The sequence below is a fragment of the Austrofundulus limnaeus genome, unplaced genomic scaffold, assembly GCF_001266775.1.
Source record: "Austrofundulus limnaeus strain Quisiro unplaced genomic scaffold, Austrofundulus_limnaeus-1.0 Scaffold1072, whole genome shotgun sequence".
Lineage (NCBI taxonomy): Eukaryota > Metazoa > Chordata > Actinopteri > Cyprinodontiformes > Rivulidae > Austrofundulus > Austrofundulus limnaeus.
Genome location: NW_013953474.1, coordinates 59244 through 70825, shown reverse-complemented (window position 1 = coordinate 70825; position 11582 = coordinate 59244). Strand labels below are relative to the sequence as shown.

At 38.9% G+C, this 11582-nt stretch overlaps 1 protein-coding gene across 1 annotated transcript in view; it reads left to right on the top strand.

The window, feature by feature from the left end:
• The window catches only part of LOC106534004 (unconventional myosin-X), a gene marked incomplete at its 3' end in the record, with an annotated part of 35353 nt that overhangs the window by 5467 nt on the left and 18304 nt on the right, over nt 1–11582 (top strand). The window contains 10 exon segments of the mRNA XM_014030500.1: nt 3552–3710; nt 5634–5821; nt 5904–6038; nt 6131–6255; nt 6354–6367; nt 6489–6573; nt 6722–6828; nt 7108–7237; nt 7759–7877; nt 10547–10693. Coding sequence (XP_013885954.1) covers nt 3552–3710; nt 5634–5821; nt 5904–6038; nt 6131–6255; nt 6354–6367; nt 6489–6573; nt 6722–6828; nt 7108–7237; nt 7759–7877; nt 10547–10693 — 1209 coding nt within the window.

The following is an 11582-nucleotide window of genomic DNA, read 5'->3' as shown; positions in this document are numbered from 1 at the left end:
AAAAAAAAATACAAAGACTTTGTTTGCAACTGTGAGTCTGTAATTGTTGTGTCTTTCTGAATATAAGAGGCATGAGTCTGTGCAGCAGACTCCACCTACAGTGTGTAAATATTCAGCAGGGTGGGTTGAACAAAGCGCAGCAGCAGGGTGTGGTTTCACTCAGGAGGGAACAAAAAGAGAAAAAAAGTCACAGTTTAAAATCCATTTACTTGTTTCATCACAAGAAAAGAGTTTCGACAATTCATTTTGTGTTAAATCGATAGTCTATCCTCAAATGTTGCTTTTAAATTCAGTCAGAAATTATATGAAAACTCAAGCCACGTGTAGTTGTAAACAGCATAAAAAGTACGGCAGGCCATTTTAACATAAAATCACCTTTGTCTGACTATCTGTAATTACATTCTAGATATCTAAAAATTAGTTTTGACTATGTAACATGTTGACTATCCTAAATGGTAATTTAAGATTTATCTGTATTTACACTCTRACTAGTCAGAAGACAATTGAAGATRTCTTAAAAGGAATTTAAATGAGTCAAAATRTGATTAGACGTACCTTAAATAACTTATGTCTAGTCATAAAAACAGTTTCAGATATATGCAATGTAAGTGYGATAAAGCCAATTTTAKGCTMAAATGGCCTGCCATATWGAAACWGTCTCCAACCATCATCACACCACTGTATTGTTTACCTTCATGAAACCTGTGCATCACATCCAACACTAACCAGGTGTGCACCAACGATTTTTGTTTTCTTTAAATTAAGAATAAGCTCCTATGTCAGATTAGTCTTGTAGCTGACGTGTTTTAAACTGTTACTTGCACCACGTGGGACCCAGTTCCACCTGGATTAATGCCACTGACTCGAACAAATCAAACTGAAGCAACCATTTTATTTTAGTCTCGGCAGGATCCCGTTCAGTCAGTAATTAAGTATTGAAGAGAACGCTGCAGCTCTGAGGGGCAGAGTTCACTTCACAGGAATGTGGCCCACAAGGAAACTGACACCACGGAGGGCAACCAAACCTTGTTTGATGCCGAAAACTCCAGCTCAGCTTCCAACGAGCGTCTATGATGTTTCGAACACACACACACACACACACACACACACAAAAAGAAAAAAATAATCCCTAGAGGGTTGTTCTGTGAAATCTGAGCAGTGAGTAATGTACAGTAAAGGTGAGCAGGTTATCTACAGGCAGGTAAACTCAGGACATCTCTGCCCGCTCAGACAGAAACGACAGAGGGAATTTACCTGAACACCCTGCTTTAAATGCAAACAATACTTTTCTTATTATGATTGTAATGAACTGCAACTAATGGCCTCTTTTTTTGTGCTCTCAGAGAGAACAACAAAAGAAAAATCTGCCACTTTCTCCAACATTTATTGCAAATTAAAACAATTGTTGCTGAYGACAGCATCTTTACAATTTAAATGCATTTTACTACTTTTTATTTTACCGCCTCAGTTTTTAAATCTTCTCTGTGCTGCTTTTTTTCCATTTCAGGACTTTAAACTTTTTAATATAAATACTTCTTTTGCAACATTTTTTTTATTGTATGACAACTTCTTATACAATAATCTACTAGGCTCTGTGTTAAATATTTTAACCCTGTTAAAAGCTGAGATGAAACACAAACTGTTTGCACACATTTATTATTAGTCTCTCAGGTCTTTTCGTGAAAATGGGCCATTTTGCTAAAAGAGGGTGTGGAGTTAAACCAGATGTTGATTTTGTTGACGTCTTGCTAAAAAATCTTTAAGTTTTGGCTTGATGTGAAGCATTCATGTTCTTAAGGTCTTTTCTCATTTTTATTATCACAATTTAACACCTCGAGCAACTAATGATTGCATTGTCATTGTGTTGTTGCAGCAGCCTCCATTTTCACCTGAACAGCGTAACATAGAGTCAATATTAGACGTTTATTGGAAACAATATGCTGCTGGAGCTTATTGATTTTACAATTCATGAATGGATTGACTTTACAGCCGCCCTGTTTTGCTGCCACCATGTGGCTACAACGTCTTGTACAACTTTAAATACTCATATGTTTGGCTCCATTTCAGCCATTGTTTGCCTTTTTTAAAAGAGATTTAGAAGAAATATTTGTTAAATAAATCTCCAACAAATCTTTGTGCACCTTCCTGTCTGTCTGTGCTGACCACACTGACTCCACACTGTGCTTGTAGAGGCAGCAGAACTGCACTGGGAGGCCACAGCTTGATGCCCATCAGTATTGATCTGGACACAGTTTCCCATTAGAAGACCAGCACAGCTGAAGTCAGTCTGTGCTGTTAGCCTCTCTGTGGTTTCTTTTGTTGTTGTTGTTGTTTTCTTTTGTTCCTCTGACCCAATTTTACCGTACTGGTTAAAGATCTGTGGTACAAAATCTCAGGAGTGAATGTCTTTTTTTTTACATCATAAGAGAAGAATCAGTCTCTCCACCTGCCAGAGATGTAAAGTAACTAAGTTCAAATACTTTGTTACTGTACTTAAGTAGAATTGTTGGGTATCTGTACTTTACTTGAGTAATTATTTTTCAGCCTACTTTTTACTTCTACTTCTTACATTTTCACACATTTATCTGTACTTTTTACTCCTTACATTTTTTTAAAAAGGCAAAAAGTAGAAAGTCATTACTTTTATTTCATTTTTGCTTGTTTTCAGTCCAGCTTGTTATTGTAAAAAATAAATACTGTCCATATAAATTGTGCCTCCTAGATAGAGTGAATTTAATTGTGGTTGAATGAGAAGTATAAATAAAACTCTGATACTGTATTAGTTTGTACACAAAAAAATCATGTCACACTCCAGCAGGACATAATCATTAAAATGAAAGGACTGTACTTAAGAAGTATTCGTATTTCATGAATTATATTATTGCATTTGGCCGCAGCCCTCAGATAGATTTTTATTTTGGGCGAAATGTTTGGGCACCCTTGATATAAATTGAAAGACTAGTGCATCCCATAAATTATTTATTTTAACACGATATAGTCATTTTGCAGGTTTTGGGGAGGTCACCTCCTAATAAATGTCATTACAGAAAATCTAACTGCTCATTTTAAATCAATGCTTTTATTTTTAATACTTAAGTACAAAAAATATCAGATACTTTGACTTTTAATTAAGTAATTTTCCTAAAGGAGACTTTAACTTTTACCAAAGTAATTTCTTGGTAAGATACTTGTACTTTTACTCAAGTATCACTTTGTGGTACTTTATACAACACTGCCACCTGCCAGGTTTGATGACAGCAAGCATGGACTAGAGCCACGTGTCTTTTTTTAATCTCAGTCTTGAATGAACTTGTGTCTCAGCCTGTCATTGATGCACACAGAGGAATGATGAGATAGTGCCAGCAGAGTATTTCACATTTTCAACTCATCTTCCTGCCTGAACTTTGCTCTGCATTAGTGTTGCCCAAACTCAAATAATGTTGCCTGTTTAATATCCTGCAATATATTATTTTTTGTGTCACAGAAAGGCCTGTGCGCCTATGCAACATACTCAGACTATACAGTAATTGTAGTGACTTATTCTGCTGCAGGTGGTTTGTTTACAAAGAGAGGAASTGAACAGAGAGAAAGCGTACCCGATGCACGCCAGCAGCATCCATGGAGTCGAAGACATGTCCACTCTGGCAGAGCTGCACGAAGCCGCCATCATGCACAACCTCTTTCTCCGCTACCAGAAAAACAACATCTACGTGAGTTCAGACCAGCGAGTGTAACTGTGCGCAGTAGTGAAACAATAACCTACACTGCAAAGGGATTCCTCTCTTTGTTTGTTCGTCTGAGTCTTGCTTTCACAGCCGAACTCTGAAGCTGTGTAGGTTTTATTAAAATAATCACACGGTAAATYTTTGGAAATCATGCCTCTCATCTAATTTCACCCTTTCTGTCTCTCGGAAGGCTTAATGTAACACAATAACCCACAAACACACTTTCTAGAGGCACTTTTCCCTGAAGCCCATTTGATCCTAAAATATTAGCCGTTTTACTGCAAACTAGGCCACACACAGTTGGAGAGTATTAACTTAAGGTCATGTTTTATTAGATGGAGTTAAACTTTAGATCTGATTGCTCTAGATACATATGGGGTGCCATTTGTAAAGTTACGCAGTCAAAAATTACCAATATTTTTGTTTTATTTAGCCTTTTATAAGAAAAAAATAACAGATTTATTTTTCAAAGTCAGTTTTTCACCATATGATTCATACATTTATAAATGTCATAGTTTATGAACTAAATATTTAACTTACAAATTAAATATTTAGTTTACAAGCTAAATATTTAACTTCTGACTTAAATATTTAGTTTTGAGCTAAATGTTTAGCTTGCAACTTAAATATTTAGCTAGCTACATAAATATTTAGCTTGCAACTTAAATATTTAGCTAGCTACATAAATATTTAGCTTGCAACTTAAATATTTAGCTAGCTACATAAATATTTAGCTTGCAACTTAAATATTTAGCTAGCTACATAAATATTTAGCTTGCAACTTAAATATTTAGCTAGCTACATAAATATTTAGCTTGCAACTTAAATATTTAGCTAGCTACATAAATATTTAGCTTGCAACTTAAATATTTAGCTAGCTACATAAAAATTTAGGTTGCAACTTAAATATTTAGCTAGAAAGTTAAATATTTAGCTACAAGTAGCTACCTAAATATTTAACTTTCTAGCTAAATATTTAAGTTGCAAGCTAAACATTTAGCTCAAAACTAAATATTTAAGTCACAACTTAAATATTTAGCTTGTTAACTAAATGTTTAATTTGTAAGTTAAATATTTAGTTTATAAATTATGACATTTATAAATGTATGAATCATATGGTGAAAAACTGACTTTGCAAAATAAATCTGTTCTTTTTTTCTTATAAAAGTCTAAATAAAACAAAAATATTGGTGGTAATTTTTGACTGTGTAACTTTACAAACGGCACCCCATAGATACAAAGTAATTCAAAGCTGGACAGAATATGCTAAAACCATGGTTCAGATATTTTAAAGCAGAGGTGACCAAAGCAGGGCCTGCGGGCCAAAATTGGCCCACCAAGTCATTTGAATTGGCCCCCAAGCAGTTGCCAGGGTTTTATGTTGTAATCTCCTGTCATCCTATAGAAACACTGTATTTCCACTTAGTCATTCCATATGTTGGCCCAGTGACTATATAATGGGCTGTAATGCTGATAGTCTTCACTGACAGTGCTGACTTTATCTTTGTATCATATTGTGTATTATGTATTTGCATTATCGTTATATTGAAATTAAACATGAWATAAAAATAACTACATATGATATTTCAATTAGATTTAGGCACACATGTAGATTTCCGCACCTTATACGACCATAAATACTCAAATTTGATCATTTTATGAAATGTCCCATGAGCCTTTGCTGCCCGAGCATACATCAAATTTGTATTTCATGTATCAAATTAATAGTTAAAGTTTGGGCACCCCTCTTTTAAAGTAAGGTTTTGTAGAAAGCTCGTAAACAATTAAAATATTACCCTGAAATAAAGGTGGGCAGGCTGGTTCTAGAAGGCCTCTACTCTGCATGTTTTACTTGTTTCTCCTTTTGCATCCTCGCTAATTCATTGGTTTCATCGTTTCTCCATCCAGACCAACATAGGTTCGATTCTTGCGGCGGTAAACCCATATAAGCAGATAGCAGGCCTGTACGACGGCACCGCAGTCGACTTGTACAGCGAACACCAGATGGGGGAGCTGCCGCCTCACATCTTCGCCGTGGCCAACGAGTGTTACCGCTGCCTGTGGAAGAGGCACGACAGTCAGTGCGTCCTCATCAGGTCAGTGAGGACATTTTTTTTTTCTCATCAGGACTAGCGATAATGAGGTCTTCCACTGATCTCTGCGTCTGTGCCACCTCAGCGGGGAGAGTGGYGCCGGGAAGACTGAGAGCACCAAGCTGCTGCTGAAGTTCCTCTCAGTAATGAGTCAGAACTCAGCCGGCACGCCTCTGTCAGAGAGGACCACCAGGGTGGAGCAGGCTCTGGTCCAGAGCAGGTACTGTCCTTTCAGGAGACTTTAAACACCGCAAGTCTAACCAAATTCTGGGGGTTAATATACATTTTTTTTGTTTGTTTTTCTGTCTGCAGTCCCATCATGGAAGCATTTGGGAATGCAAAGACCGTCTACAACAACAACTCCAGCCGCTTCGGCAAATTCATTCAGCTCCACTTTTCCCAGAACGGAAACATTCAGGGAGGCTGCATCATCGACTGTATCCTTCAGAAAGCAACTCGTGAACATTAAAAAAACAACAAGAAAATATTGATTCATTTTGACTTTTCAGTTCATCCTTTGACTTTCAATCACCAGATTTGCTTGAAAAGGTAAGTTTCATGCAGAAACATCCAGGAGCACGTTTCTTCTTTTTATACCAGCATTTAATAAAAATTTCATCAGAACTCATTGAGTCTTGAAGCTGTTTGCTAACGAGCGATTCTCTCCAAGAACCGTGTGGTTCGGCAGAATCCTGGSGAGAGAAATTACCACATTTTTTATGCACTGCTAGCGGGGGCCGACAGAGACCACAGAGGTTTGTTCTTCCTGTGTTTAATTTTTTTTCAGTTCCTAAGATTTTAAACAACTTCAAGTCTTTATGTAATTGTGTCTGCTTAACATTTCAAAAATCCTTTCTCATAATTAGATGTCTATTTCTTGTAAATAATTTCTTTCTTTTGCAGACTTGTACCTCTTGTCTGAGGGTCCTGAGTCGTATCATTACCTGAGCCAAGCGGGCTGCGTACAGGACGGCAGCCTGGATGACAAGCAGCTCTTTAACAGTGTGATGGTGAGGAAACCACTTCATGTTTTGTTGCCTGTACGTGATTTTATTCACCTCCAGAGGGCGCTGTATGCCTTCACCATAAATACAACCGAAAAGGCCATTGAACTCCTGAGAGCTTCACCCTTATGGGAAACACATTAATCAGCTGGATGTTTGTTTTGCAGCACATCTCAAATTATTGTCCAACTCCTCTGAAGAAACAAAACTTCAATTGAAGTTATTGAACTCGTTTATTGGGCTTGAAAACTCCTGCGACCTTCTTTTTGTTGTTTGTTTTGATAGAAAGCTCTTAAGGTGATGGAGTTCTCCGAGGAGGAGATCAGAGATGTGTTCAGGTTGCTGTCTGCCGTCCTCCAGATGGGCAACATTGAGTTCATGACAGCTGGTGGAGCTCAGATCACTTCAAATGGAGGTAGGGAAACGGCATGAAAATATYTGTGTGCTTTATTCTTATAAAGCTTAAAATTAATGACACCTTTCTAGAAGGAGCTTTGTAATTTTGCAATAAAAGAGGCATGAAAGCTAAATAACTGATACCTACAATTTACAGAAATTAGAGTTTGAGAACATGTTGCACAAGCTGTGCAGAAAAAAATCAAATACTACTTTTGTTCATTCAAAACAATAGAAGTGTGTTTTTCATGATGTGCTGCGGAGACTGTACGCCCCCAGAGTTTGTGACTTTGCATGAGCAGAAAAAGCTCTGAACAGGCTGTAACATGAACCTAAGGCTCCTTTGTTTGCGGTCCCTGACCTGGTTTCTGAAGAACCTGYAAGCTACAGGGACTGCAGAGCTCCACAGCAGRGCAGAATTTCCTCTGGACCGTGCAGGATCACAGTCTGATCTGCTGTGTGACATCTGTAGAAACAAACTATCAGTGTGACCGTGGTGCTTTACACGCTGCCGTGTGCATCTGTGTGTGTGTGTTTCAGTGGTCAGTAACGTCAGTGAGCTGCTCGGCCTGGACTCCTTCCAGCTGTCGGAGGTGTTGACCCAGCGCTCCATGATCCTCAGGGGAGAGGAGATCTGCTCCCCCCTCACCGTGGAGCAGGTAGCAACACATCCAACCTCACGAATAATACTGGAAACTTATCTCTCTCTAGTATTTCCAGAGTTTAGTGTTTATTCTTAGGATTGGATGAAAGGGAATCTGTATATTTGCTGTCCCCTATCCTCACCCTGCTAACACACACACACACACACTTACCACACACACACACACACAGAGTCTTTCTGTGCTGCCCTACACCACATGTCTCTCCAGATCCCTTGCGTGACTCCTAGTCATTTCCTGCTTTTTGTCTGCCAGATTCCAGGCACAATAAAGCCATCGTGATACTGATCTGAGTCAAAAGCACAATGGACCCAGTGGCTGAGGGGGTGCAGTGGGGGGTGAAGTACGAGTCTTCTCCTCTGGAATCAGCGCAGCCGTCAGCCACCAAGACGCTGGCATAACACACTYGTGTGTTTGTCTTTGTTTCAAATGTCCATGTCGTCGTCTGTTAATTGGTGGCAGCGTAAATTGTCGTTTGCGTGCTGCACCCCTTTCAGCAGAACATTTCTCCACCGTCCCTTCTTGGCTGAGCCGACCCTCCTCTCGGCCCACTCACGGCCGTAAATGTCAGCGAATGTGCAGCACAGACCTTTATTATTATCACAAGGACACGAAAGCCACAAGAAAGCTTTTCATTAGCAGACAAAGAGCTCGCACTGTCGCTCCGCTGCCGCTTGTTGTGCCTGGCCTTTGAAGCGACTTGTCTGTTAAAAGAGTTCATTATTCCAGTCCTGGAGTCTGCAAGAATGACTCCTTCTCACAGACCGGCTCCGGGGGGTCATTCCCCCTGCACCGTCGCCTTCAGTAGCCCCCCCGGCACACTCCCCCGCAACACTCCTCAGTCCACGCCATCGTGGACAAACAGCCATTCTTCTTCTCACCCCCGTGACGAAGATCCCGGAGCCACCAGCTCCCGTCTTCACAGCCCGCGAGCTGCACAGCGACACACTTTGTTTAACGCGCAGCTCAGGGACAATACCTGTGGAGGAAGTGGAGCCGTCAAGCTCAGGCTCTTTTATTAAATATGTGTTTGGCTGAAAGGATGAGGAAAATCTGATTTGAGTTTTACTCATTTGCCCAACCTTTATTTCTGGCTTTTACATGTTTGACCATGTAAAAACCGTCCTACTTTTGTTATTATTGCGTTCCACTGCAACACTTTTGAGGGGCCGGTTGTAATTAACTTCAACTTTTTACATTTAACTTCAGCTAAACAGAAAACGACACGTTCCTCGTCTCATTGCTCCGGTTGATCCCTAACAAACAAGCTCTACCTGGTTTTTCCTGCATAGAAACAGCATCTTAACACATCCTCTTATAAACACCGAACATTACTATGTGTGTGACTGACTAAATGTGAAATAAATAATATAGAAATACTATTAAAAGTAAAAGTAAGAGAGTTTACTCACTGTAAAGTTGTGGTAAGTCTTGAATTCTGAACTCTCCCACTTTCCAACAGGGATTTCCCATACATAATCAACAAGCATCATGAGAGATAGTTTGTAGTCAATGGTAACTTTAAAGCAGCTTATTTTGAGACACTATTAGAGGGTTATTCAAATAAATTGTTCAGGGGGACAAAATTATTCAAAGACAACAGCTCATGGTCAGGACAAGTATTTATCTTTCAACATTTAGATGTTTTTTTAATTGCACTGTATCATAAATTTAAAGTTTGCCACTGATAAAAACTATTTTCGTGTTAAATTAAATTAAAAAAAATAATCATTTTTGCTGACTGGACAGAAGTCACTCACAGGCCACATTTGGCCCATGGGTCTTGAATTTAACACGGGCGCTGTAGGGTAATTTATGCTGCAGGTTTCAGTTTACTTAAAAAAATAAGTAATAAATTAAACAATTAAAATCCTGTGAGCACGCTGCTTTATTATTTTCAATTGCTTTGTTTTAACAGGATTATTTTCCTAAGAGAAAGCCWGCCTGGAGTGCATCACTGCTCAGATATGTAGATGATAAACAGAGTGGTCTGTTGTGTCAACAGACAAGAGACAGACGCTGAGACAGCACACCTCTGTTTGTTTTACGTGTTGCACATCCGAACAATACGAGACGTGGACGCGTGCATGAGTTTAGAAAAACTTCTTTCCTCTTCGTTTATCTGGAAATACAGAAAACAAACACATAAATCCGACGTGCTTCACACTGCAGGCTGCGACAATCTACTGAACAATGAACACGTTTTGTACACTTGCTCAAGACCCAGGGCTGTCCTCAGTGCCTGTTTAAAATGACCTTATTCTGATCTCCCCTCTGCTAGATCTCTACAGTTATCAACAAATATTAATACAGTTCAAGATGATCACAGAAAAATGTAATTTACATTACAAAACAAAATAACAAAATATTCCCCATGAGTGTGTGTGTGTGTGTGTGTGGGGGGGGGGGGTCATGTCCTATGACACAAATATAACTGGTCCCCTACATATGAACACATTGATGAGGGCTCACACAGCGTCAATCAAACAAATCAGTGTTTTTAATCTGATTCACTGCCTTCCGAGGACTAATTAAATGGGTTTTGTGCTGATACGTGTCTTTCACTTGGACTAGTGCCTGCAACGTTTTCACTTTTCTATTACCTGTACATTGCACAGTCACCACAGCGGTCTCCTCCTGTYGTCTCTTTGTGTTATCTGCTGCAGGCGGTGGATTCGCGGGACTCCGTTGCAATGGCGCTTTACTCTCAGTGTTTTTCCTGGATCATAATGAAGATCAACCAGAAGATCAAAGGAAAAGACAACTTCAAGTCCATCGGCATCCTGGACATCTTTGGCTTTGAGAACTTTGAGGTGAACACACAACCCAAACAAACAGAAAAGAAGGCCTTCCACTTCTTACTGGTTTAACCTGCCTGCTGCCCTTGGGTCAAAATGACCCACATTTTTTAAAAAAATGAGGCCTCGTGGCTTAAATGTTTCATCAACAAAAAGACTTTGTAACCAAGTTGTATTYAGTCAGAGAAGAGCTCATGGATAAAAAAGAATCCCTTTGATGTCTCTGCTTCAGCACACCTGATTTGAATGAATGAGTGATTAAGACCTGCTGAGGAGATGAAACAGCTACAAAATGCAGGATAGTGACCTTTGAGGACCAGGATTGGGCACTATTAATTTAGGGGAATCTCTTAAAGTCAAAACTGTTCTTTTTTTTTTTTTTTTTTCAACCCTGGTCCTCAAGGCACACTGCCCTGCATGTTTTAGATGTTTCCCTGCTTCAACGCAGCTGATTTCAATTAACAACAGGCTTTTGTTGAACTGCAATCATCTGAATCAGGTGCGTTAAAGATTAAAAATCAAGGAAAAGTGGCAGAAAGAATGGAATGAAGAAAACAAAGGAAGATGGTTTTATAAGATCCAAAGGAAAGTGGGAGAAATGAGAGTAACATAGGAGAAACAGAAAGGAAGAGAGTTTATTAACTAGATTAAGAATGGGGCACACCAGACTTGATAGTACACTCTTTATAATAAAAAACATGAAAATGGAAACTGTCAACATTGTGCAATGCTAGAAACAATAGAATATGTATTATTAATATGTAAAAGATATGAGAGACAAAGAAGAGACGTGATGGAGGAATTTAGAATAATTAAAGAAACATTCAATTTATCAAATTTATTACAGAAAGATTCAGGAAGCAAAGGTTTCAACATTGTGGAATGATAGAAACAATAGAACATA